Source organism: Saccopteryx bilineata, chromosome 12 (assembly GCF_036850765.1).
Source record: "Saccopteryx bilineata isolate mSacBil1 chromosome 12, mSacBil1_pri_phased_curated, whole genome shotgun sequence".
Lineage (NCBI taxonomy): Eukaryota > Metazoa > Chordata > Mammalia > Chiroptera > Emballonuridae > Saccopteryx > Saccopteryx bilineata.
This window is the reverse complement of record NC_089501.1, coordinates 6065848-6088275: the sequence shown is the minus strand read 5'-3', so window position 1 is coordinate 6088275 and position 22428 is coordinate 6065848. Positions and strand designations below refer to the sequence as shown.

The window sequence follows — 22428 nt, the reverse complement described above, 5'->3', positions numbered from 1 at the left end:
CCTTAGCAATCTATTGACCATCAATTAAATCAAGAACTCTTCACCTTAGTCCCCAGAGCCCTGTGCAATATTATGCAAACTACTATTCTAGTCTTACCTCCTCACTCTCCCCTACTGATGACTAAAGCCTTCTTGTTCTTTAGAGATTCTAAGATTTAGCTCATGCTGTTGTCTTCTGCCTAGAACCTTTCCTCATAAAAGCCCTCCTAGTCATCGCTGCCAACAGGAGTAATGTAAATAACAAGTGCTACCATTTATTAAATGCTTATTTGGTGCCCGAGTTTCCTAAGCATAGCATACATCACCTCATTTATCTTTGTAACTCAGGAAAATAGAAATCAACTTCATTTTACCTAATGAGAAAACTAAGATAATTCAAGGTCAGGTCACATGAGACCTAAAAAGCAGTCTGTTTTAACTCCAAATCTCATATTCTTAACCTAGATTGTACTGCTTACTTTAAATACTATTTCTTTCATGGAACTTTTTCTTATCTTTATAACCAGATGCAATGTCTCCTTAAACCTGAATGGTAATTTACAGGCACTATAGGAAATAGTATAGTCTCTATTTAAAAAAAAAAATACACTTAGCATATCCTCTCTGGTAAACACTAGTTTGTGGAGAGGGGCTGTATTTTGTTTCTAACAATGGATTCTTAAATATGGGAACTTGAATTTCATCTAACAAAGATCCTGGTAACATCTTTCCTGATTTTGCCAGGTGATATAGATCCTAGTCATAGTCAATTCAAAGTCAATAATCTGTATCTCATTTGGCAACCAGGAAAAATTATAATTTTTCTTCACTTTTAAGTCTCATTATTCTTTTCTTCAATTGTTAAGCACTGAAGTGTTTCTAACATAAACTAAGTTATATATTTAATGGGAGGCTTCCTAGCATGAAAATATTAAAGGACTGATAATTCCACAAAGAGAAAAGGCCTACTGCCTTATCACTATCACCACACAAAATCTTCACTTTTTAAATTTTCTTAAAATTTTTGAAAAATGTACCAAATAGCAATTAGTTATGCATAGGATCTAAAAATTTAAGAAAAACAGATTTCACAGAAAATACATATACTGACACAAGAATGTCATATCCCATGTTACTTCCAAATTTTCTCATTTTCTGAATTCAGTGATCCTATTTTATTGTACTTTTCATTTAAAGAATCATGAAGCATATGTGTAATTTACAATCTCTCTTCGATACGATGGCTAAAATGGTGCCAAGGAATATGGGACAGCCTGTAGTTTGACAGGCTGGAAGGATTTAAGAAATAAAGGAACAAATTTAAAATGCGCTCCAGGACTGGAGCATGAGAATGAGATGTTTGCTTACTGTATACCTAGAGAACAACTAGAACACTGTCTGAATACGAGCACCAACATCGCTGGCTGTGCTACATATTTCAATCGCCATTTTTAGTGACTACAGAAACCTAAGCAGGCAAATTATGTGGAATAGCTTATGGCTCTGCTTTATCAAACAAATCAATCACTATACAATAAAAATGAAAAATACTAAAAAGTACCTCTTTCTGCACCAAGATGCAACAAGATCTGGCTTTTTAAAGTCTTCTTAAAGACTCTGCTACTGATGCCTTTTTTTTTTGTTTTCATGGAATCTCTATTTTGTCAACCAAGCATTCTTTTTCTTTTTTAAAGGCAAAATACTCAGAAATTTTATCTTTTCTACAAACGGTCCTAAATGAACAATTTTCACTGTTTGTTTTTTCCCCCTTCCTCACCTTCTTCAATGCTTTCATCACCATCATCACATGAAACAAAGAATTCACAAGGGCCTTACTCTGAACAGGCAACAAACACTGTGACTACTTTCGAGCAGCAAGCACATCAGGATGGCACCTCTTTGATTGTCTGGCAGAGCACTATTTGTAACTAGGTGTTTCATAATATATTATGCAGTGATGTTAATAAACCAAATTCTTTTCATCTATGGTTAATTTGTAATACTGCCTTATCAATACCGAGAGGAAGTTAACTAAGTTCACATCAAGAATCAGATATTCTGAGATTTCCTTTTTTCAAAAGACAGTTTCATGCTACCACATAGTTGTACGCTGGGAGATAAACATTAGTGGATTTTAAAAAGTATTCTCACAAAATCATATATACTATTTAAACTTTTAAAGATCAGAACAATATCATTTTTTTAAATTGATATATAGTAGATATGTAATAGTATATTAGTATACTTTTGTGAGAAAACTTTAAAAAATTCACCAACTATTTACCTATGTATAATTTAAATAGTTTAGCAAAAGAATCTTAAACATAGTATGTTTTCTCACCTCAGGAGCAAACATGGTCTCATAGGTAGGATTATACTGAACCTCTTTGACAGCAGGGTCAAGATGAACTCCAGTCTCCAAATCTTCCTACAAGAAAACCAAATGGACATTAAAGACCTGACAGGTAATAGTTTTATTTTAGAACTGCATTAAGGTCACACTCACCATTTTAACACTCATTTTATGATTTGTACATTAGTGCCATATAATTAATAATTCTAATAATCAAACATTAGTAAAAGTAATATATACAGGTATAAAGGTTAGCATTGCAGAACAAAAATTTTTCCCTTTCAAAATACTGACTTCATCTCATCAGAGCAAATTAAAAATTTCTAAATAAGTTAACACTGCTCAAAGCCTTAAACTGAGAGCCCAACTCCTCTTTTTTTATTATTCAGAAAAGACCTGATACTTTGGTTCCAAATTCAGGAGAAGCACTCCTTTTATCAGCAAACTATTAGATATACACCCAGATGGCACTGGTTAGAGACTGGAGAGTAAACAAAAGGAAGGGACAGAGCCCAAATTAAATCTAAAGTCTTATACCTCCCTGACCTGTGGTGGCGCAGTGGATCAAGTGTCGACCTGGAATGCTGAGGTCCCAGGTTCAAATTCCTGGGCTTTCCCAATCAAGGCATGTACAGGAAGCAACTACTCTGACTTGATACTTCCTGCTTCTCCCCTTCTCCCCCCTCTTTCCTCTTTCTCTCTCTCCCTTCCCTCTCCCTAAAAATCAGTAAGTAAAATCTAAAAAAAAAAAAAAAAAAAGATAAAGGCATAACTATGCTAATGTTTCATTCATCTCCCAGTTTGATAGACATAAAAATCTCATCTCTACTACAGAATCATTGGTCGTCTATTTTCGTGTAACCCCATCACTCAGAAATACAACAATTCCTAAACTGGTATCTCTAGACTGGACCTCTTCCCTGAGCTCTAGAGACTTGTGTATCTGACCACTCTTTCCCTCACAATGTCTAACAGACAACTCACACTTAACATGACCAAAAGGGAACTTCTGGTATCCCTTTCCCTAACGATTCCCTCCCACCTTTTCTAAGTTAATTGCAATTCCACCCTTACATTTGCTCATGCGAAAATGCTCAGAGTTATCCCTGATTCCTCTTTCTTCCACACTGTAAGGTACAATATCCAATCGATCAGCAAACCTTCTACCTTCTATAGACATCCAGATTCAACCACTTATCTTTATTCATTTTTTTTATTATTAATTTTAATGGGGTGACATTGATAAATCAGAGTACATACGTTCAGAGAAAACATCTCCAGGTTATTTTGACATGTGATTATGTTGCATACCCATCCCAAAGTCAAATAGTCTTCCATCACCTTCTATCTGGTTTTCTTTGTGCCCCCCCCCCCAAATACCACCCTCTTGTCCAGGTCTCTGAGTCTCATTTTTATGTCCCACCTATGTATGGAATCTTAAAGTTCTTAGTTTTTTCTGATTTACTTATTTCACTCAGTATAATGTTATCAAGGTCCATCCATGTTGTTGTAAACGATCCAATGTCATCATTTCTTATGGCTGAGTAGTATTCCATAGTATATATATACCAAAGCTTTTTAATCCACTCGTCCACTGACGTACACTTGGGCTGTTTCCAGATCTTCACTATTGTGAACAATGCTGCCACAAACATGGGGGTGCATTTCTCCTTTTGAAACAGTGCTATGGTGTTCTTGGGGTATATTCCTAAAAGAGGGATAGCTGGGTCAAAAGGCAGTTCGATTTTTAATTCTTTGAGGAATCTCCATACTGTATTCCATAATGGCTGCACCAGTCTACATTCCCACCAGCAGTGCAGGAAGGCTCCCTTCTCTCCACATCCTCGCCAGCACTTACTCTGTATTGTTTTGTTGATGAGCACCATTCTGACTGGCATGAGTTGATATCTCATTGTGGTTTTCATTTGCATTTCTCTAATGATTAGTGATGTTGAGCATTTTTTCATATGCCTATTGGCCATTTGTATGTCCTCTTTGGAGAAGTGTCTATTCATTCCTTTTGCCCATTTTTTGATTGGATTGTTTGTCTTCCTGGTGTTGAGTTTTACAAGTTCTTTATAAATTTTGGTTATTAACCCCTTATCAGACGAACTGTCGAATATGTTCTCCCATTGTGTAGTTTGTCTTATTATTCTGTTCTTATTGTCTTTAGCTGTGCAAAAGCTTTTTAGTTTGATATAGTCCCATTTGTTTATCCTGTCTTTTATTTCACTTGCCCATGGAGATAAATTGGCAAATACATTGCTGTGAGAGATGTCGAAGAGCTTACTGCCTATGTTTTCCTCTAAGATGCTTATGGTTTCATGGCTTACATTTAAGTCTTTTATCCATTTTGAGTTTATTTTTGTGAATGGTGTAAGTTAGTGGTCTAGTTTCAGTTTTTTGCAGGTAGATGTCCAATTTTCGCAACACCATTAGTTAAAGAGGCTGTCTTTACTCCATTGTATGCTCTTACCTCCTTTGTTAAATATCAGTTGTCCATAAATGTGTGGGTTTATTTCTGGGTTCTCTGTTCTGTTCCATTGATCTATATGGCTGTTCTTATGCCAGTACCAGGATATTTTGAGTACAATGGCCTTATAGTATAACTTGATATCAGGAAGTGTGATACCTCCCACTTTATTCTTCCTTTACAAGATTGCTGAGGCTATTCGTGTTCTTTTTTAGTTCCATATAAATTTTTGGAATATGTGTTCTATATCTTTGAAGTATGTCATTGGTATTTTAATTGGTATTGCTTTGAATTTATAAATTGCATTGGGTAATATAGAAATTTTAATGATGTTTATTCTTCCTAACCATGAGCAGGGTATATGCTTCTATTTGTTTGTATCTTCCTTGATTTCTTTTACCAATGTTTTATAATTTTCCGAGTACTAGTCCTTAATCTCCTTGGTTAAATTTACTCCTAGGTACTTTATTATTTTGGTTGCAAAAGTGAAGGAGACTGTTTCTTTAATTTCTCTTTCTAACAGTTCATTATTGGTGTATAAAAATGCCTCTAATTTCTGAGTATTAATTTTATATCTTGCTACCTTGTTGAATTCATTTATCAGGTCCAGTAGTTTTTTGACTGTATATAGGGTTTTCTATATACAGTATCATATCATCTGCAAATAATGATAGTTTTACTTCTTCTTTTCCAATTTGGATGCCTTTATTTTCTTCTTGTCTGATTGCTGTGGTTAGGACTTCCAGAACTATGTTGAATAAGAGTGGTGAAAAGGGGCACCCCTGCCTTGTTCCTGATCTTAAGGGTATTGCTTTTAATTTTTGCCCATTGAGTATGATGTTTGCCTTGGGTTTCTCATAGATGGCTTTTATCATGTTGAGGTATTTCTGTTGTGTCAGTTGTTATTTCTCCACTCTCGTTTCTAATTTTATTTATTTGAGTCCTCTCAGTCTAGTTAAAGGTTCATCAATCTTGTTTACCTTTTCAAAGAACCAGCTCCCGGTTTCATTGATCCTCTGTATTGTTCCTTTAGCCTCTGTATCGTTTATTTCTGCTCTGATCTTTATTATTTCCTTCCTTCTACTAGCTCTGGGCTTTACTTGCTGTTCTTTTTCTAGTTCTTTTAGATACAGGGTCAAGTTGTTTATTTGAGCTTTCTCTAGCTTCTTAAGGTATGCCTGTAATGCTATGAACTTCCCTCTCAGGACTGCTTTTGCTGTGTCCCATAAATTTTGAGTTGATGTATGCTCATTATCATTCGTTTCTAGGAATTTTTTTTATTTCTTCTTTGATCTCATTGTTAACTCATTCATTATTTAATAACATGCTATTTTGTTTCCAAGTGTTTCAGTATTTTTCCGTTTTTCTGTTGTGGTTGATTTATAGTTTCATGCCATTGTGATCAGAGAAAATGCTTGATATGATTTCAATTTTCTTATATTTGTTGAGACTGCTTTTGTGCCCTAACATGTGTTCTATCCTAGAGAATGTACCATGAGCACTTGATAAGAATGTATATTCTGCTGCTTTAGGGTGAAAGGTTCTGAAGATATCTATTAAATCCGGTTGATCTAGTATGTCCTTTAAGGCTGCCGTTTCTTTGTTAATTTTCTTTCTTGAGGATCTACCTAGTGATGTTAATGGGGTATTGAAATCCCCTACTATTATAGTATTGCTGTTGATATCACCCTTTATAATCATCAAAGTCTGCTTTATATTTAGGTGCTCCTATATTAGGTGCGTAGATATTTATAATGGTTATATCTTCCTGTTGGATTGCTCCCTTTATCATTATGTAGTGACCTTCTTTATCTCTTACTATAGCCTTTATTTTAAAGTCCATTTTGTCTGATATAAGTATTGCTACCCCAGCTTTTTTTTCATTTCCATTTGCATGAAATATTTTTTTCCATCCTTTTATCTTCAGTCTATGTGCATCTTTTGTTTTAAGGCAGGGGTTGGGAACCTTTTTGGCTGAGAGAGCCATGAACGCCACATATTTTAAAATGTAATTCCGTGAGAGCCATACAACGACCCGTGTACGTTACACATTATCCAGTAATAATTTGGTGTTGTCCCAGAGGACAGCTGTGATTGGCTCCAGTGACCCGCAACCATGAACATGAGCGGTAGGAAATGAATAGATTGTAATACATGAGAATGTTTTATATTTTTAACGTTATTATTTTTTTATTAAAGATTTGTCTGCAAGCCAGATGCAGCCATCAAAAGAGCCACATCTGGCTCGCGAATAGGTTCTCGACCCGTTTTAAGGTGTGTCTCTTGTAGACAGCATATGTACAGGTCCTGTTTTCTTATCCATGCAGCTACCCTATGTCTTTTGATTGGATCATTTAATCCATTTACATTTAAGGTTATTATTGATATGTAGTTGTTTATTGCCATTTTATTCTTTAAAGCTGTATTCCTCTTGTGCTATATTCTTTTTCCCCTTTGATCTGTTTACAACAGGCCCCTTAGCATTTCTTGCAGCATTGGTTTGGTTGTAGTGAATTCCTTGAGTATTTTTTTATCTGGGAAGCTTTTTCAACCACTTTTTAAGTCCTTTTTCACTCTTGCCTCAGTCTAGCTTACCATCTCACAACTGGATTACTGTAATAGCCTCTTAACTGGTCTCCCTGCTTTTGCCTTTGCCCCCCAACACCCTCACTCCACACAGGAACCAGTAATTATTTTAAAATATTCACCACATTATGTTATTCCTTTGCTCTAAACCCTTCAGTACCCTCACTGCTCAGAGTAAAGGCCAAACAAAAGGCTACACAGGCTCATTATCAGGTGTTCTCAGAAAGTAAATATAGTTCCGTAAGGTAGTATTATAGAGCATTTTTGTCTTCCTGTATTGTCCTTCTTTAGCTTTTTTATATTAAAAATGTTTTTGCACAGATTTAATATCCGTATTAAACATTTATAAATATCTTTAGAGCATTCAAGTTACATTTTTAAGTTTTCAAGGTAGTTACTACATATCATTTATGAATTATATTTCAGTAAAGCTGGAATTACAAAATTGCTGTTATAAAATGAAGATGTTTGAATCTGACTGGCTGAGAATTTACCATCCATGATCTGTTCCTCCGCCTACCCTCCACCCCAACTTCTCATCTAGCTCTGTCCCTGTGCTCACTGTACTCCAGCCTCACGGGCTCATATGCTATTCCTGGAATTCAACGATGGACAATCTTGCCTCAGGGTCCCTGGACTTACAGTTTCCTCTTCCTGCAATGTTCTTTTCCTGGATATCCACACAAATATTCTCTCTTCTTTCAGGTCTCAGCTCAGTTTTTGTACTTTCTCTTTACCTTGCTTTAATTATCTCCATTAGGAGTCTCACCTTGACATGTGTTTATTGTGTACCCCCCTCCAATAAATATAAGCTATACAAGTTAGATTTTGTAGGCACGAATGTGTCCTCAATTACTAGAACTATCCCTATCATCTCACCATTTTTATGCTGTTAGCCTCTTGCTGATGGTAGGATACATCCATCAATATAATGCAAGACAATGCATGCAATATCACAAATTTTGCAAAAGATGTGGGATATTATGGCATTGACAGTGATGTTGGAGAAGAAGCAATGCCACTAACAAATGAAGAGCTGGTAGAATTAGACCAATTAACGACCAAAGACTACAAACTGATAGGAAAAATAACACTATAGGCACACAGATATTGTTTCAAAATTTTACATCATTTAAAACATCCTTCACCAAAGCAGGCAATTTAGTTTCTCTAGTTCTCAAAAGTCAAGTCCTTCAGGTATGACTCCATTAAACTTCCTTCCCCACTAGTTTCAACAGTCCATACCTTTATCATATCTTATCATCCATATGACTTCAATTTCCACCCCAAATTTTTATCCTGGCCTCTGGATCCACATATTTAACTGCCCACTAACTTTATCATATGGATATTCCATAGAATCAGATTCTTTGCTATGTCCAAAACAGATCATTCCCCCATGACTAACAAATCAGGCACCTAGTCTTACTGATTCTACCTCTCCACTCTCTCTCCAGCAACTCCACTCCCACCATCCCTTCTCCACAGCCCTGCTACCACTATCCTCATTCAGGGCTTCATTGTATCTTGCCTGGACTATTATAATACCTCTTGATCAGGTTTATTATACCCCCACTTTAAATTAATTGTTGATTTTTAAAAATATCAAGCACTTCCATACTTTCTGTGCTGTTGGCAATGTTATTCTTTGTTCGTTATGCATTTCCATTTATTATCATTAGAGGCATATCTTCTGATGATGATAATATGTCATCCCTTATTTTCCCTGATTATCTTCCCTCCTCCCGGCTCAAGAAAACTGCTTTTTCATCCACAGTCCAAAAGGATGCTTTACATAACTCCTTATAGCATTTGTGATATTGCAGTACCTGTCGCACATGACCTTTACTTATATTTTATACCTTCACTGCCTAGTACAATGCAGGGCACTCAGTGCATTATCAATAAATACTTGTTCAATTAAAATGAAAAAAAGTCAAATCCATCAATAAATTAACTAGAATGAAGGCTGCCATGGAATTTGGTGATCATGTCACAAAAATATCTGTCATAGCAATTTTGGTAGTTGGGTGGGGTATGTGAAGCCAGCTACAAGGGGCAGAGGTATTACTGAGAATTAAGAAAAACAAGACAGTAATAATTTTTACTCTTTCAAGACATTTGGTGATAAAGAAGAAAAGAGATGGGAGTGCCACATTAAATGGTTTTCAGGGTGAAATTAGGTATGTTTTTCTCTTTCCATAAGAAAAAGACTAGGTCAAAGATTAAGCCAATTCTAGGCTAGAGGAATGGAGCAAGCAGGGAGAAACACATGAAAAGGAGGGGATAATCAAAGGTGTGCAGGAGGCAGGAGAGTTAGAAGATCAGCCTCTGAAAAGAGCAGGTGCTCTCTCTGAGATGAAATGGAGATGACAAAGATAAGAACTGACAGGTGACAGCTGTTCAGAGCCAGATGGAGATGGAGGGAGTCACAGTTGGTCTTTTCATTATCTTTGCGTAGTTAGGGGCACAGGCATCTTCATAAAGTACTGTAACTTCAGATTTATTTATTCATTTAATAAATACTGATTGTGTGCCTACTCTGTGGCAGCCACTGCTCTAGATGCATAAAAACTGACAAAGATCACTGCCCTTGTGGAGCCTATATCCTAGTGGGGGATACAGACAACCAATATAACAAATAAGTGAATTATATATACATATATACACACATATACATATACATATATATATATATATATACTGCTCACAAAAATTAGGGAATATTTTATCACTTCATATTCATTTTGAAATATCCACTAATTTTTATAAGCAGTATATACAGCTTGCTGGAAGAGGGCAGGTGCTATGAAAAAAAGCATTTAACATTAGTGCCAGGACTGAGGTAAACACCTTACCTCATATAATCCTCAGAACACTCTGTGAGGTAAGTATTAGCAAAACTAAGTCACTCACCCCAAAGTACTAGTAGATTAAATGAGAAGGAAAAGAATTTAAAATAACCACAATGAAGGATGTATAAGAGACCCAATTAGCAATCGCTGGCAGAGTACCAGTCAGGTTCTTATTTGCAAGCAACCGAAACCCTCCCAGGCTGATTAAACAGTACTGAATCCTTCTAAGTTTCTCTCAGCATTGCCAAGAAGGGTCAAGAATCAGCTTGGGGAAACAGGCAGAGATCAAGAGGTGAGTCTACAGATGGAATCACAATTCTAAATCCATCATATCACAGAACCAGTCCAGTGAAGACAACAGTTCACCATTGCTGAAAACCACTGCTATGGCTGCCACTGGATGCTGCTCTCGAAACTATCAGCTAAAGAAACTAGATAATGACGGCTATCACTGCCACTTAAAAATATTTCCATGCTTCTCTGTGGATTAGCTTTAGATTAGAATTTAGGTGGATGCATTTGTCTGGCTGAGCCCAAGCTATAGTAGTGGGCCTTAGAAGGGAGTTGGAAGAATGTGAATTTGAATTTTCAGCTCCTGAAAGGTAGGGGCCAGGAGAGACATTCATCACAGTAAGACTCTTAAAGAAGGGGGTTCAAATGCTGGGCCACCAAAAGATGATACACAGATATTACCCTAGAAAGAAGACTAGAATCTTCATTGATTAGGTATCTTGCCTAGGGCTTAGTAGCAAAACCCAGTACTACACAGTTAAAAGGGTATATACAAATTGCTAAAACTCCATAAAAACTAAATTAAATGCTTTCTCTCTTAATATTCAACTTGTAGTGATAAACTGATTGAATTAACAAGAGCCCACATTGATACCTCCCCAGTAGATTTTATAGAATATAGCTGCTAGAACCACTTTATAATATGGTTTACTTTCTGATTAAGAGTTCTAAATTTTAATCATTTTGAACAGAGTACCATGAGACACCAAGCTTTAAATTCAAAGTACAATTTAAAAAGAATTACTCTTTATATATACAACAGTGGCAACTAATAAAATATAAATAGTTCTAGTCTCTACTACTCACAGAACAAATCTCTGGAAAATAAAGGGTTATTCATTTTACATTTAATTAGAAAAACTTGAACAATACCACAACCTTATTTTAAAACCCATGAGTTCACCTGACTGGGCGGTGGCGCAGTGGATGGAGTATAGAACTGGGTGGGATACGGAAGACCCAGGTTCAAGACCCTGAGGTCCCCAGCTTGAGTGAGGGCTCATTTGGTTTGAGCAAAAGCCCACCAGCTTGAGCCCAAGGTCACTGGCTCGAGCAAGGGGTTACTGGGTCTGCTGAAGGCCCGCTGTCAAGGCACGTATGAGAGAGCAGTCAATGAACAACTAGGGTGTTGCAATGTGCAACGAAAAAACTAATGATTGATGCTTCTCATCACTCTGTTCCTGTCTGTCTGTCCCTGTCTATCCCTCTTTCTGACTCACTGTCTCTGTAAAAAAAAAAAAAAAAAAAAAAAAGACAAAAAAAAGCTCCCATGAGTTCAATAACAATTAGGCAGACAGCTGAAATTACCACAGAATTACAAAGGATTTTTACTTTTTGAATTATCCATATAAATCAAAGTGCAGTAAGTGAACAGCAGACCCTATAGGCCAAATACGTTTTGAAAGTTTATCTTTTGTTGATTCAAAGAAATTTTATATATATATATATATATATATATATATATATATATATACTTTCCAGTCCTTTTCAATTTCTTACTGTTGTACAAATAAGAAATTAGATGTAAAAGCACTTTATAAATAATAAAGCATAACACAAATATTAATCATTATTGTAAACAGTTTACCAATTTATGGTATAGTTCTTTTTTCCCCATTAAGTGGGAATGAACAAAGTGCCTAAAATGGAAGTCTAGGTGGATGAGGAAAAAAAGAACAGAAGTTCATATAAGATATCCTTGAGTTTGGGTCTTACGAAATGCAGAGGAAAAGGCAATCCATTTGAAGCTCACAAGTATGAGAAAGCTCACCCAAAAAGAAAAATGTAAATATGTTCAGAATTAGAGGCAAAATTTTCATTTTACTCAAGTAGACTACGCTAAAGTGAGGGATACAGTGGGAACAGTAACAGTCATTAACTGAAATGAGAGAAAGCTAGGTCTGCTTTAGTGTTTTTTAACTTTAAAAGTCAATTATAAGCAACTCATAACCTAACAGGGCTCATTACATGATTTCCAAAATGCAAAATCTGACAATGTTGCATTAAATAATTTTTTAACTAGAAAATACTCAATGTATAATTGGAGTTCCAGAATAAGAGAAGAGAGAATAGGCCTAAAATAATATTTGAAAAGATAAGTACTGAGAATAGCTGCTAAAATAGGGGAGGGGAGATGTGAGTAGAGGTGAAGTGTTCTTGCACTGTTTAGTAAGAGGCCAAGACATAATTCAGACATGTTTTAATTCTAGGACTAACCACTTAACAGAAACTGAGGGCATAAGTTAGAAATAAGTACAGCAAATGAATGGGATGAATAAAAAAAGTAATCTATACGAAAGAATGGATACCTAGCATACTAACTTTCTGCCTTTCTTCTATGACATGTATGTATTTAAGACTATACTTAAATATTGCCATGGCTGTACCTAACAAGTTCTGATAAATATTATTTCCCATATTGTTTAGTTCAAAATATTTTCTATTATTTTTAAATTTGGCTCATGGGTTACTAAGAAGTACAATTTCATAATTTTCAAATATGGGCATTTTACAGTTATCCCTTTGTGGCTGAGTCAGCTTAGCAGCGCTGTGGTCAGAGAACATAACATCATTTAAAATTTATTGAGACTTATTTTATGGCTTCTTGCAAGGGCCTGGCAAACTAGTTTAATGGCTAAATCTAGCCCAGTCTGTTTTTGTATCCAACAAGATTGTTATTTACATTTAAAGCATTGTTTTAAAAAGTAAGCAAGACAGACAAAGAAAGAAAGATATGACAAACTGTGGTCAGCAACAGCCTAAAATACTTTCTAAACCCTGGCCTAGTATATGGTCAGTTAAAAAAAGTTTTAATTAGTGCTTGAAAATATTGTTCTGCATTGAGTGATACATTTTTTATACCCTTTAGATATAGTTTGTAATTTTGTTGTTCCTGTTTTCTGTATCATTAATAATTTTTTGCTTTTTTATCAATTACTGAGAGGTATATCAAAACCTCCCACTGTGACTATACATTTGTCCATTTCTTATATAGTTCTATCCATATTTGCTTAAATATTTTAAGCTTACATTCTTAAATACATACAAATTTAAAAATGCTATATACCTCTTTGTGAACTGAACCTTGTATAAGTTCATACGCTGCCAAAATGCTTGCTATTAGTCACAATACAACCAAATACAGATGAACAGATGTGCATGCTTCACATCTCTGCCCTTGGCCATTTTTCTATCCTTACATTTACTATGTGCTGGGCCACAAACTAGCAAAGACTAATGTCCTTTACTATCATCATAGAACCTATTCAATAGATCACTGGGGGTCTGTGTAGCCCTTGCTCTGCTTTCAAAGGACCTCTGGAACCTTATGCAACCTCTTCTGGATTTTCTTGAAGTGAATGAACTGAGTTCTAGAGACATCCCCTCACCCCATCCCCACCCAATCAACACATGTTGATTTTCAACGTACTGGTAAATGCTTTTTTAAAGCCCTTCTTTTTCATTTATGCTTTTACTCATTTTATCACCAACTATATTTCCCTTAATCTTGTGTACTAGGCATTGGAGATATAAATTCGAATACAGTAGATGCAACAATCTCTGGTCCCTAGGCTCTCACAATAATCGAGGGGGGAAAGGGTTAACAAATCAGAGCACTATGGCAACTGCTACAGTTGCCGTCTGAAAAGGCGGTAGGGTAGGCAGTGCAGGAAACACCCAGGAGATGGAAGGGCTGTCGAGTCTGATGGGGGGGTGGGGTGGTAAAGGCACAAAGCAAGGGGTTTCTAAGCAGAGAGACTAGTATGGGCAACATCTTGAGAGGAAAAAAGGAAAATAAAGCTTTTGGAAGAACGGCAGGGCTCATATATTACATAAAAAACTTAGAAATTACCCAGTGTGCAATGCAGTGTCTTTGAGCAGGGAAGTGATCAGAAAGATCAATCTGGGTGCACTATGAAGGAAAGACTGGGAGGTTCTGGGAGAGAAGACTTAGGTTATTATCATTGTCTTGAAGAGAAATGATAAGAATCTCAAAGGGTGGCAGCAAAGAGGAAATAAGAGATCTGATAAATATCACTGCATCATAATGAAGAGGACCCACTACCCAAAAGTAGGGATTGAGAAAATAAAGTCAAGAAGGACTACAGGGAGTCCTGGTCAGATGGCTCAGTTGGTTAGAGCGTTATCCTGAAAATACAGAGGTCGCAGGTTCGATCCCTGGTCAGGGCACATACAAGAACAAATATTTGTTTCTGTCTCACTTTCTCCCTTCCTTTCTCTCTGAAATCAATAAAAAATTAAATTAAATTAAAAAGTAAGGGAGATATGAAGTAAGACTGTGCCAGTAAAAATGGAGAAGGAACTGATTTAAGAGAAATTAAGGAAACAGAAATGTTAGAACAAGCCAAATGACTAGCTTCAAGGGCTGAGGAAGAAGGAAAAAGAAGACCCTCTGTTCTCGGCTTGGACTGATGAGTAGGATCATTATTCAAAATGGGTAAAACAGGTGAAGTGGATTTTGAGGGAAAGAAAATGTATTAATTATTCAAAAGTACATTGGATGGGAGGTGCCCAAGAGCCATCCTAGGACAGAAGTATAATAGTTCTGAAGCTAGCAAGGAGTTTATAATTTGAAATAATAAGGATAGTGTGGCTGGCAGAGTTCTCAGTGCTTTACATGCTTTATAATGACCTCTTACAACTCCCAGAGTTTTACCAAGAGGCTCCGACTAGGCTACTTTGCATTGAGGAGCAAATGCAACGAAGAAGTAGGAGAGAGCTCCTAAAATCTCAGCTGCAAAAGGAATGAAGACCCAGGAGATTGATGAAGGAGTGTTAAGTTTGAGGAGTTTGTTTTGTTATAAAGATAGGAGGATTTTAAGCATTCTTTCATACCAAATGCCCATTAGTAAAAAGTAAAATTAATAATAGTTTGTTAAAAACGCCTAGAACACTTAAGTGATAACACACTGGACTTTGGGAACACCTTAAATACCAAGGTATTTTTGCACACTGCCTCCCCTTAACACAGCTTCAGCTTCTTATTGCCCCGTTAGGGTCTTCTGGACTATATTACCTATTGGTGGGTGATGTCCCTGGGCGCCAGACACACTGATCCTTCCACAGTTCTTCAAACACTAAACTTGGCCATCTCAAGGCTTGCTATCTCCTTTGCCTGGACACTCCTGACTTAGCTTCGATGGCTGGCTTCTCGTTCTTCAAAGCTGCTTTTTCAGAGGACTTCCCTGACCAATCTATTGAAATTCTACTCCTGCATTATTCTGCATCACACTACTCTATTTTTTTCCCTTTATAGTACTCAATCTAATCTGTAACCACTTTATTTGCTCACATTTTATTGACTGTCTCTTCTACTAGAATGTGTGCACATGATGGCAAAGATGTTTGGCTTGCTGGCATCTGTTATCTTCAGCCCTGATCAATAATACGTATTCAATAAATATTTGTTAAACCAACTACATAACTCAGTTTCTCCCTCTATCAACTCTCTCAATCGGGATCATACACTCTTTAAATCCCAGACTTTTCTCACTATATGGACCTATATAATCAAAAGAGCTTACTAACGTTTATGGAACTTATTTACCAGGCTCTGTGCGATAAGCTTTACTTAGACCATTTCATTTAAGATACGCAATAATCCACTCAAATAAATAGGTACTTTCGGACTTCAAAAACAAAACTAAGCCAGTCCACTGCTCGCTTCCCGTGAGCGCTATGTTCTAGGTTGCAAAGTCCTGCGCTAGCCTCTCTTGTGTTTTGAGATTACACCCGTTCCACCCAGGTCACATCCTAATCCATAAATGCACATCACTCCTTCTTCCCACTTGCCTTCAACCGGCGGGAGGCGAGGGCGAGGAGCCGGGTGGGGGTGGGGAGCCGGGAACTCCCGCGCTGGACTTCCAGTTCCCGGTTTCTCCCAAGGAAGATGCATGTGGGAAGCAGAGGAGCTCCGAGCGTTAGCAACTTAGGTATCTCTGAGCACTAGGGAAGGAAGAGGTCACCCAGGGCCCAACAAGCGAATGCCGGATTTTAGAGCAGAAGCCAATTCCCTCACCGCATCAGAGGCAAATGCGTAAGCTTACCTTAACTGCCACCTCCGGAGCCGAGTCCACAGCCACTGCCAGCGAGGGCTTGGCAGAAGGCGATTTAGTCAAGTGCATGAGGGAGTCCGCGGCTGGCAGCGGACACCGTCCGCCCTCACTGTCCGAGTCCGATTCGGACCCTGAACCCGAACCATAGGAAGCAGCCAGAGCTGCAATCGCAGCCGACATGACTGCAACACAATTGTGTCGACAAGGCCTCGGCGGAAGAAGAGGTTCTCAGGTCCTGACAGATTGCCATAACACATATTATTTATTTCCTGTGCTAAGAAAAAATTTATGACACTTTAAATAAGTTAATTAGTATTAGAACAAGTACAACACAACTGATAATTTGGAAATATTTATCTAGGGAACTAGAAAGAATTACAATACCTTATAACTTTCAGGACCTTTACGGCTAGATAGAAGACTACGAATCCCGACATACCTTGCGGCCTCGGAGTCCTGCTTTCCCGGCGTGCAGTGTGACGGGAAGTGAGAAGCACTATGGGAAATGTAGTTTTGTGGGAGGGGAGGGGCAGGCATGCATGCCTTTGCCCCGCCCCTCAATGGATGGTTCATTCAATTGGCTATCCTTGTCCCCCATTCTCTGGCCCAGCTCTGTTCTCTCCATCCCCCTCCCCCAAACTGAGGATTGGACACTACCATAAAACCTCAGGAAAGAGGGGGAAGATTGATATTCATCCCCGCTGACGGGTGAGTGGGCGGAGGCTGAGTTTCCCACCATCGTTGCACCTAGGCAGTGGGGGCTGAAGACGAAAGCATCTTAAGTTGGAAGACTTTGATTAGCGGGGGACAGCTCCTGGTGGGAAGGATGGGAGGTTAGGTGGCGAGAGTCCAGCGGTCCCCCCTGCTTCAGGCGCGGGTTCCTGTGCCCAGTTGTGGAGAGGCTCGTGCGGGGAGGGGGCGGGTGGGGGGCGGCGGCGGCGGCTCTCGGTGTTGTTCGATCGCTCGTCGAGCACACTGTGGGTCCGGCGACCGGCGGGCACCGCAGCCGGCGAGCCTCGTGGCGGGGCGAGTGGGCCGCTGCACGGAGCGGGTTCCACCCGGGAGCCTGACTCTCCTGGAGGCTTTAGGAGGAGTCCTGGGAGCTGAGAAGGACCGGCGGCCGCCGCCGAAGCATGAAGAAGGGGTAAAGCAAAAGCCCCCCAAGATTTCTCGGTGAGCGCGAGTCTCTCAGGTATTGCTTTTGGGGGGAGAAGGTGCTGGAGAGGAACTCTTCCTCACCGGCTAGAACGGAGAAGTGTGCGTGGAGCTCTAGCCCAGCAAAGGTGAGGGAGGTGGGCGCGCCTCCCCCGCGACGGCCCCCACCCCCATCCGCGGGTTCCCGATCTCCCGCCGCCCACCGGCCAGCCGGGCTGGGTGCCGAGGGAGACGGCGGCCGGCGGACGCGTCGGGGTCTCGGTTGCAGGGACCGGCTGCAGGCTGCTGTAGGCGGTGAGACTGTGGGTCTCACCTGAGGTGCCACCGCCTGAGCGCCCCTGCGCTGCACCCACGGGACGCCCCCGTGCCTCCTGGCTCAGGGGGAGGCTGCAGCGTAGCGTGGCGGAGAAGCCCCCGCTTGCGCAACGTGCCCCGGGCTCTGTAAAGGGAGCTTGTGCGTTTGCGTGTTTGCGCCGCGCGTCTGTGTCTAAAGACCTAACGGTAAAGTGAGTGCGGAATCCTTTCTTCGCTTGAAGCGCACGCGAAGCGGGGGATCGCATCTGATGCCTGCTAATGGGGGGTTCCTCCGGGAGAGTCAGGGAGCCGCTCACTTGGCTCCGAGGTCGGCAGGACTCGCCCATTGTGCCACCCAGATAATTATTCAACTATGCAGCATCCATTGCACCTTTCCCATTTTTCTTCTCCCCTTGCTACAGCATGCCCCCTAGCTTTGGTACTCTGACGCCTTCTCTTGCACTTAGGGATGATGATGAACTGGAATGATGATAAAAGGGAGGCACATCTGACCTGAACATTCACGACCTGTCCTATAGCCAATTAATTAAGTAATCCTCAGCTAGACTTGGGTACCTTAATACGGCTCGGTCTAATCCTGTCCTTTATTTATATAAGGCGTGCTTTGAATTATAGTTTAATTTTTTTCTTTGGTGCTAGATTCACATAGTAGCTAAGTCTTATTTCTGTCCAGTAATTGATGTAATTGATTTATTGGTTATTCAATCCGTCTAATGTTCTTAAATTTAATCCATATGGTACGTAACTTTTATTTTTCTAATTGATAAGACCGTATCATAATTACAAATGCAGTTTCAACCTTTGAACTCTCAGGAACATTTTTTCTCATGCTCTAAGTTACTAAGTTAGGAAAAGTATATGTCGAATAGTTGAATAAAGTACATGATATAAAATTTTTCAAGTTTTGAATAAGAAAAGTTTTGTGTTTATTTTCTCATAGCAGAATATTTGATTTTTCATCATAGTCTTCATTTGAACGAAAGGAAGCATTTAATAGTTAAGATGGAGTTTTAACCACCATTATGAGTATACCCTAATCTAAATTTTATTTTTTATTCAGGTTTTTTTTTTTTTTTTGGTTGCTATTATCATGTATTGTATTGAATTACTTGTTATGGGATTTTTTAAATCATTTTTCTAATTTCTGTCTACAAGGATGGGTAGGCTCCAATTTTACATGATTTATCTGAAAAGGTGAACTATTTTTTGAAAATGGAAGAAACAACTGTTGGTTTCATGGTATGTTGAAAACTATTTACATCTTATTATTTTAAAATAAATGATTCGCTAAGAAAAGTAAGGGGGGTTTTTTTGTAATCCTCTCTTTCCAGCTTCTCTTGTTTGAGCTTGTTGCCATAACCCTTTTGATGAAACGGAATTGCACACAGGCATTGCAGAGGCAGTTTTAAGTAATTGTTTTATGGCACTTGGAAGTGGCGCACGTATAATAGAATTGAATGGTGTGGGATCAGTTGCTGGGTTAGGAAATGACCTTGCAATTTACAAAATGGACACCTCAGTACCCTGATTTCCTTGTATGTAAATAGTGCTGAAATATTCATTTATTCCACTAGAATGCATAAATTTACTAATGTTTTTCTAATGCGTTTAAAGATTTAAAAAATGTTTTAGCTGATGAATGATAAAAATATTTCAGTGTAAAACAATGAAAAAAATGTCATTAGGATTTGTTGTGGCGTTTTAGAATGTCTGATATTTACATTGAATTTTGCTTTGTAAGGGTATGGCTCTAAATTGAGAATATTTCTTGTTTATCAAGAGTTTTTAATAATTTAATAAGTATTATAGTTAACATCATGTAACATCTAAATATAGGTATAGCTAGTATTGATGAAAAAAGTTACAAAACTTGGTAATAAAACAAGTAGAATATTGATTTAAGTTTGTGAAAATAAAATCTCTACAAAACATTAAGGAAAAGAACTTAAGAGCTGACAAAATCCAAAATACATAGTTGTGCTGATTTATAAGATGTGATACGGAGCTACTTTTTATTCAGGTTTGTAAATAACTATATATTCAGAGACAATGTATGACTCTTGTATAATGGTCTGTTTATACATTTTCCTTTATTTTCAGAACAGTGTAAGGTACCATTTCCAAATGCTTGATCTTCATTATCACAGTAGATAGTAGCTTTTGATTTCCTTAATGGAGGATTAGCTCAGGTAATTTTCATAGTAAAAACTTCTATTAAAATATATTATTAGAACTTTTACCAAAACAGTGCTTTTGGTTACTTTGTGAGGGCACTTTATATAGAAAAGACTATTAAATGCCCTTAAAATTTCTATTGTATTTTTTTTGAGAATTAATTTGATTACATTTTGAAATATTTTCTTAAATGACCAGCTGAAATTCAGTTGTCATTATCACTTGCATACATGCAGTTAACTCAAGGTTTCTATTAAGCTTCCTGAAGCTGGGAACTGAATTACTACCATAAATCCAAAGTTGTTAGCATAGTGTGTAGCAAGTAGTAGAGGTTCAGTGTTTTTGTTGTGGATGTTGGGCAAATGGAATGAGTGAAGAATATTCACTGATTTAATGCACTGAGTAGAAATTTTTAAAACTTTATTAAATAAATTTCAATTCATGAAACATTGCTTTATCTCCAGAGAAAAGAGAAAATGTTATTTGGAGGTTCTTTGAACTTCATTTATCTATTCAGATAGAATTCCTTTACCCACACGTATTTGGAAGTAGCACCAGATACTGTATAATGTATACATTGTCAACCCTTTACTTATGAAATGATAATAATTTTCTTCTTACCTCTTAGAGCTCACTTCATAAAAACATACATGAAAAGTTTTCTTTGTTTTTCTTAAGATGAGTATAGAAATGTGTTTGATTCTTTTTGATTTACTTTGGTTTTCCATGAAATATTAATAAAAAGATGTATATAAATATATCCTGTGCTAAATGTGCCAGAATAAATGACCACTGAGGAGAGCATTGTGTAAAATGAAGCTTTTCTGAAATGTGTTCTTAGTTTACCACATTCAGTTTATAATTTTGAATCTCTGTGTATTGGTAGTTCCTAACTTAGCATGGGATTGATTATACTGTAAAACCTATAAAATGGTTTAAAACTTAGAACTTTACTTTCTCATAAACAAGAAGCTTAGTGGTTATATTCACAAACAGCCCACCAAATTTAATCCATAATAAACCTTAGAGAGTTAAGATAATTAATAATACTAAAAATTTTAAAAATTATATTAATAGACCCTGGCCGGTTGGTTCAGTGGTAGAGCGTCGGCCTGGAGTGCAGAAGTCCCGGGTTCGATTCCCGGCCAGGGCACACAGGAGAAGCGCCCATCTGCTTCTCCACCCCTCCCCCTCTCCTTCCTCTCTGTCTCTCTCTTCCCTTCCTGCATCCGCATCCGAGGCTCCATTGGAGCAAAGATGGCCCAGGCGCTGGGGATGGCTCCTTGGCCTCTGTCCCAGGCGCTAGAATGGCTCTGGTCGCAACAGAGCGATGCCCCCTGGTGGGCAGAGCGTAGCCCCTGGTGGGTGTGCCGGGTGGATCCCGGTTGAGCGCATGTGGGAATCTGTCTCACTGTCTCTCCCCGTTTCCAGCTTCAGAAAAATACAAAAAAAAAATTATATTAATAATTAGTATAAATATAGTATTGAAAATACCGATAATACAGTGTACAACAATATTTTTATGGGAAAATCAATTCGGAATTTACCTTGAAGTACGTTTCTCCTGTGTGAGATATGACAGCATTATTAGGAACTTGGCCTCTTGACACCCACTGGACATGGGGGGGGGGATCTTCTTCAGTCGGTGGGTACAGCTTTACATCATCTGGGGCAATGGTCAGAGAGTGAGACAAATTGGAAGGAGCTAGGATCTTCCATGTAATGGTGGGCAAGTCATTTACCTCTCAAGCAAGGTCTCAGTTTTCTCAATTGTGAAATGAACATGTTGAAGTAGATGACCTCTGTGGTTTCTTTCAGTTACAAATAAAATTCAAAGGCACTTAGAAGCGCAGTATAACTCTTTTTTTCCCCCTGAGAGTTCATTTTTCCTTTATAGTATTAGTGCTTACATACTTCCTGACAGGGAATTTCTCCTTTCTGGATCTACCTCTGAAGAGATTGTCCTCTTAATCTTTAGGTCATTAAAGGAGAGTTTTTGTTAACAGTGATCATAACTGATTTGTTGCTTTAATAGGAATAGAGAAGTTCAGAGAATGAGTAAATTTTCTTTTGAGGGAGAGTGGAGAGTCTTGGATGATGAATTTGATTTTGAATATGTTGATTTTGGATTAATGAGATGATGTATTACTGTCTGTCAGATAGCTCAGG

The 22428-nt window shown here is 38.1% G+C and overlaps 2 protein-coding genes across 4 annotated transcripts in view; one reads left to right on the top strand and one right to left on the bottom strand.

Annotated features, from left to right (window-relative positions):
• Positions 1 to 16844, bottom strand: part of CDC40 (cell division cycle 40) — a 57248-nt gene extending 40404 nt beyond the window's left edge. The window contains exons 1-2 of the mRNA XM_066248210.1: positions 16606 to 16844; positions 2321 to 2407 (exon numbers count right to left, since the gene is read on the bottom strand). Of these exons, the coding sequence (XP_066104307.1) occupies positions 2321 to 2407; positions 16606 to 16794 (276 nt within the window). The 5' untranslated portion in view covers positions 16795 to 16844. The remainder of the gene's footprint in view (positions 1 to 2320; positions 2408 to 16605) is intronic.
• A 424-nt stretch (positions 16845 to 17268) lies between these two features.
• The window catches only part of WASF1 (WASP family member 1), a 67469-nt gene continuing 62309 nt past the window's right edge, over positions 17269 to 22428 (top strand). For 2 of the 3 annotated variants that reach the window (XM_066248407.1, XM_066248405.1), the window contains exon 1: positions 17562 to 17787. The gene's annotated coding sequence lies outside the window, so the exon portion shown is untranslated. Of the gene's footprint in view, positions 17323 to 17561; positions 17788 to 22428 lie in introns of those variants that run through there. The other variant, XM_066248406.1, reaches the window with a different exon arrangement.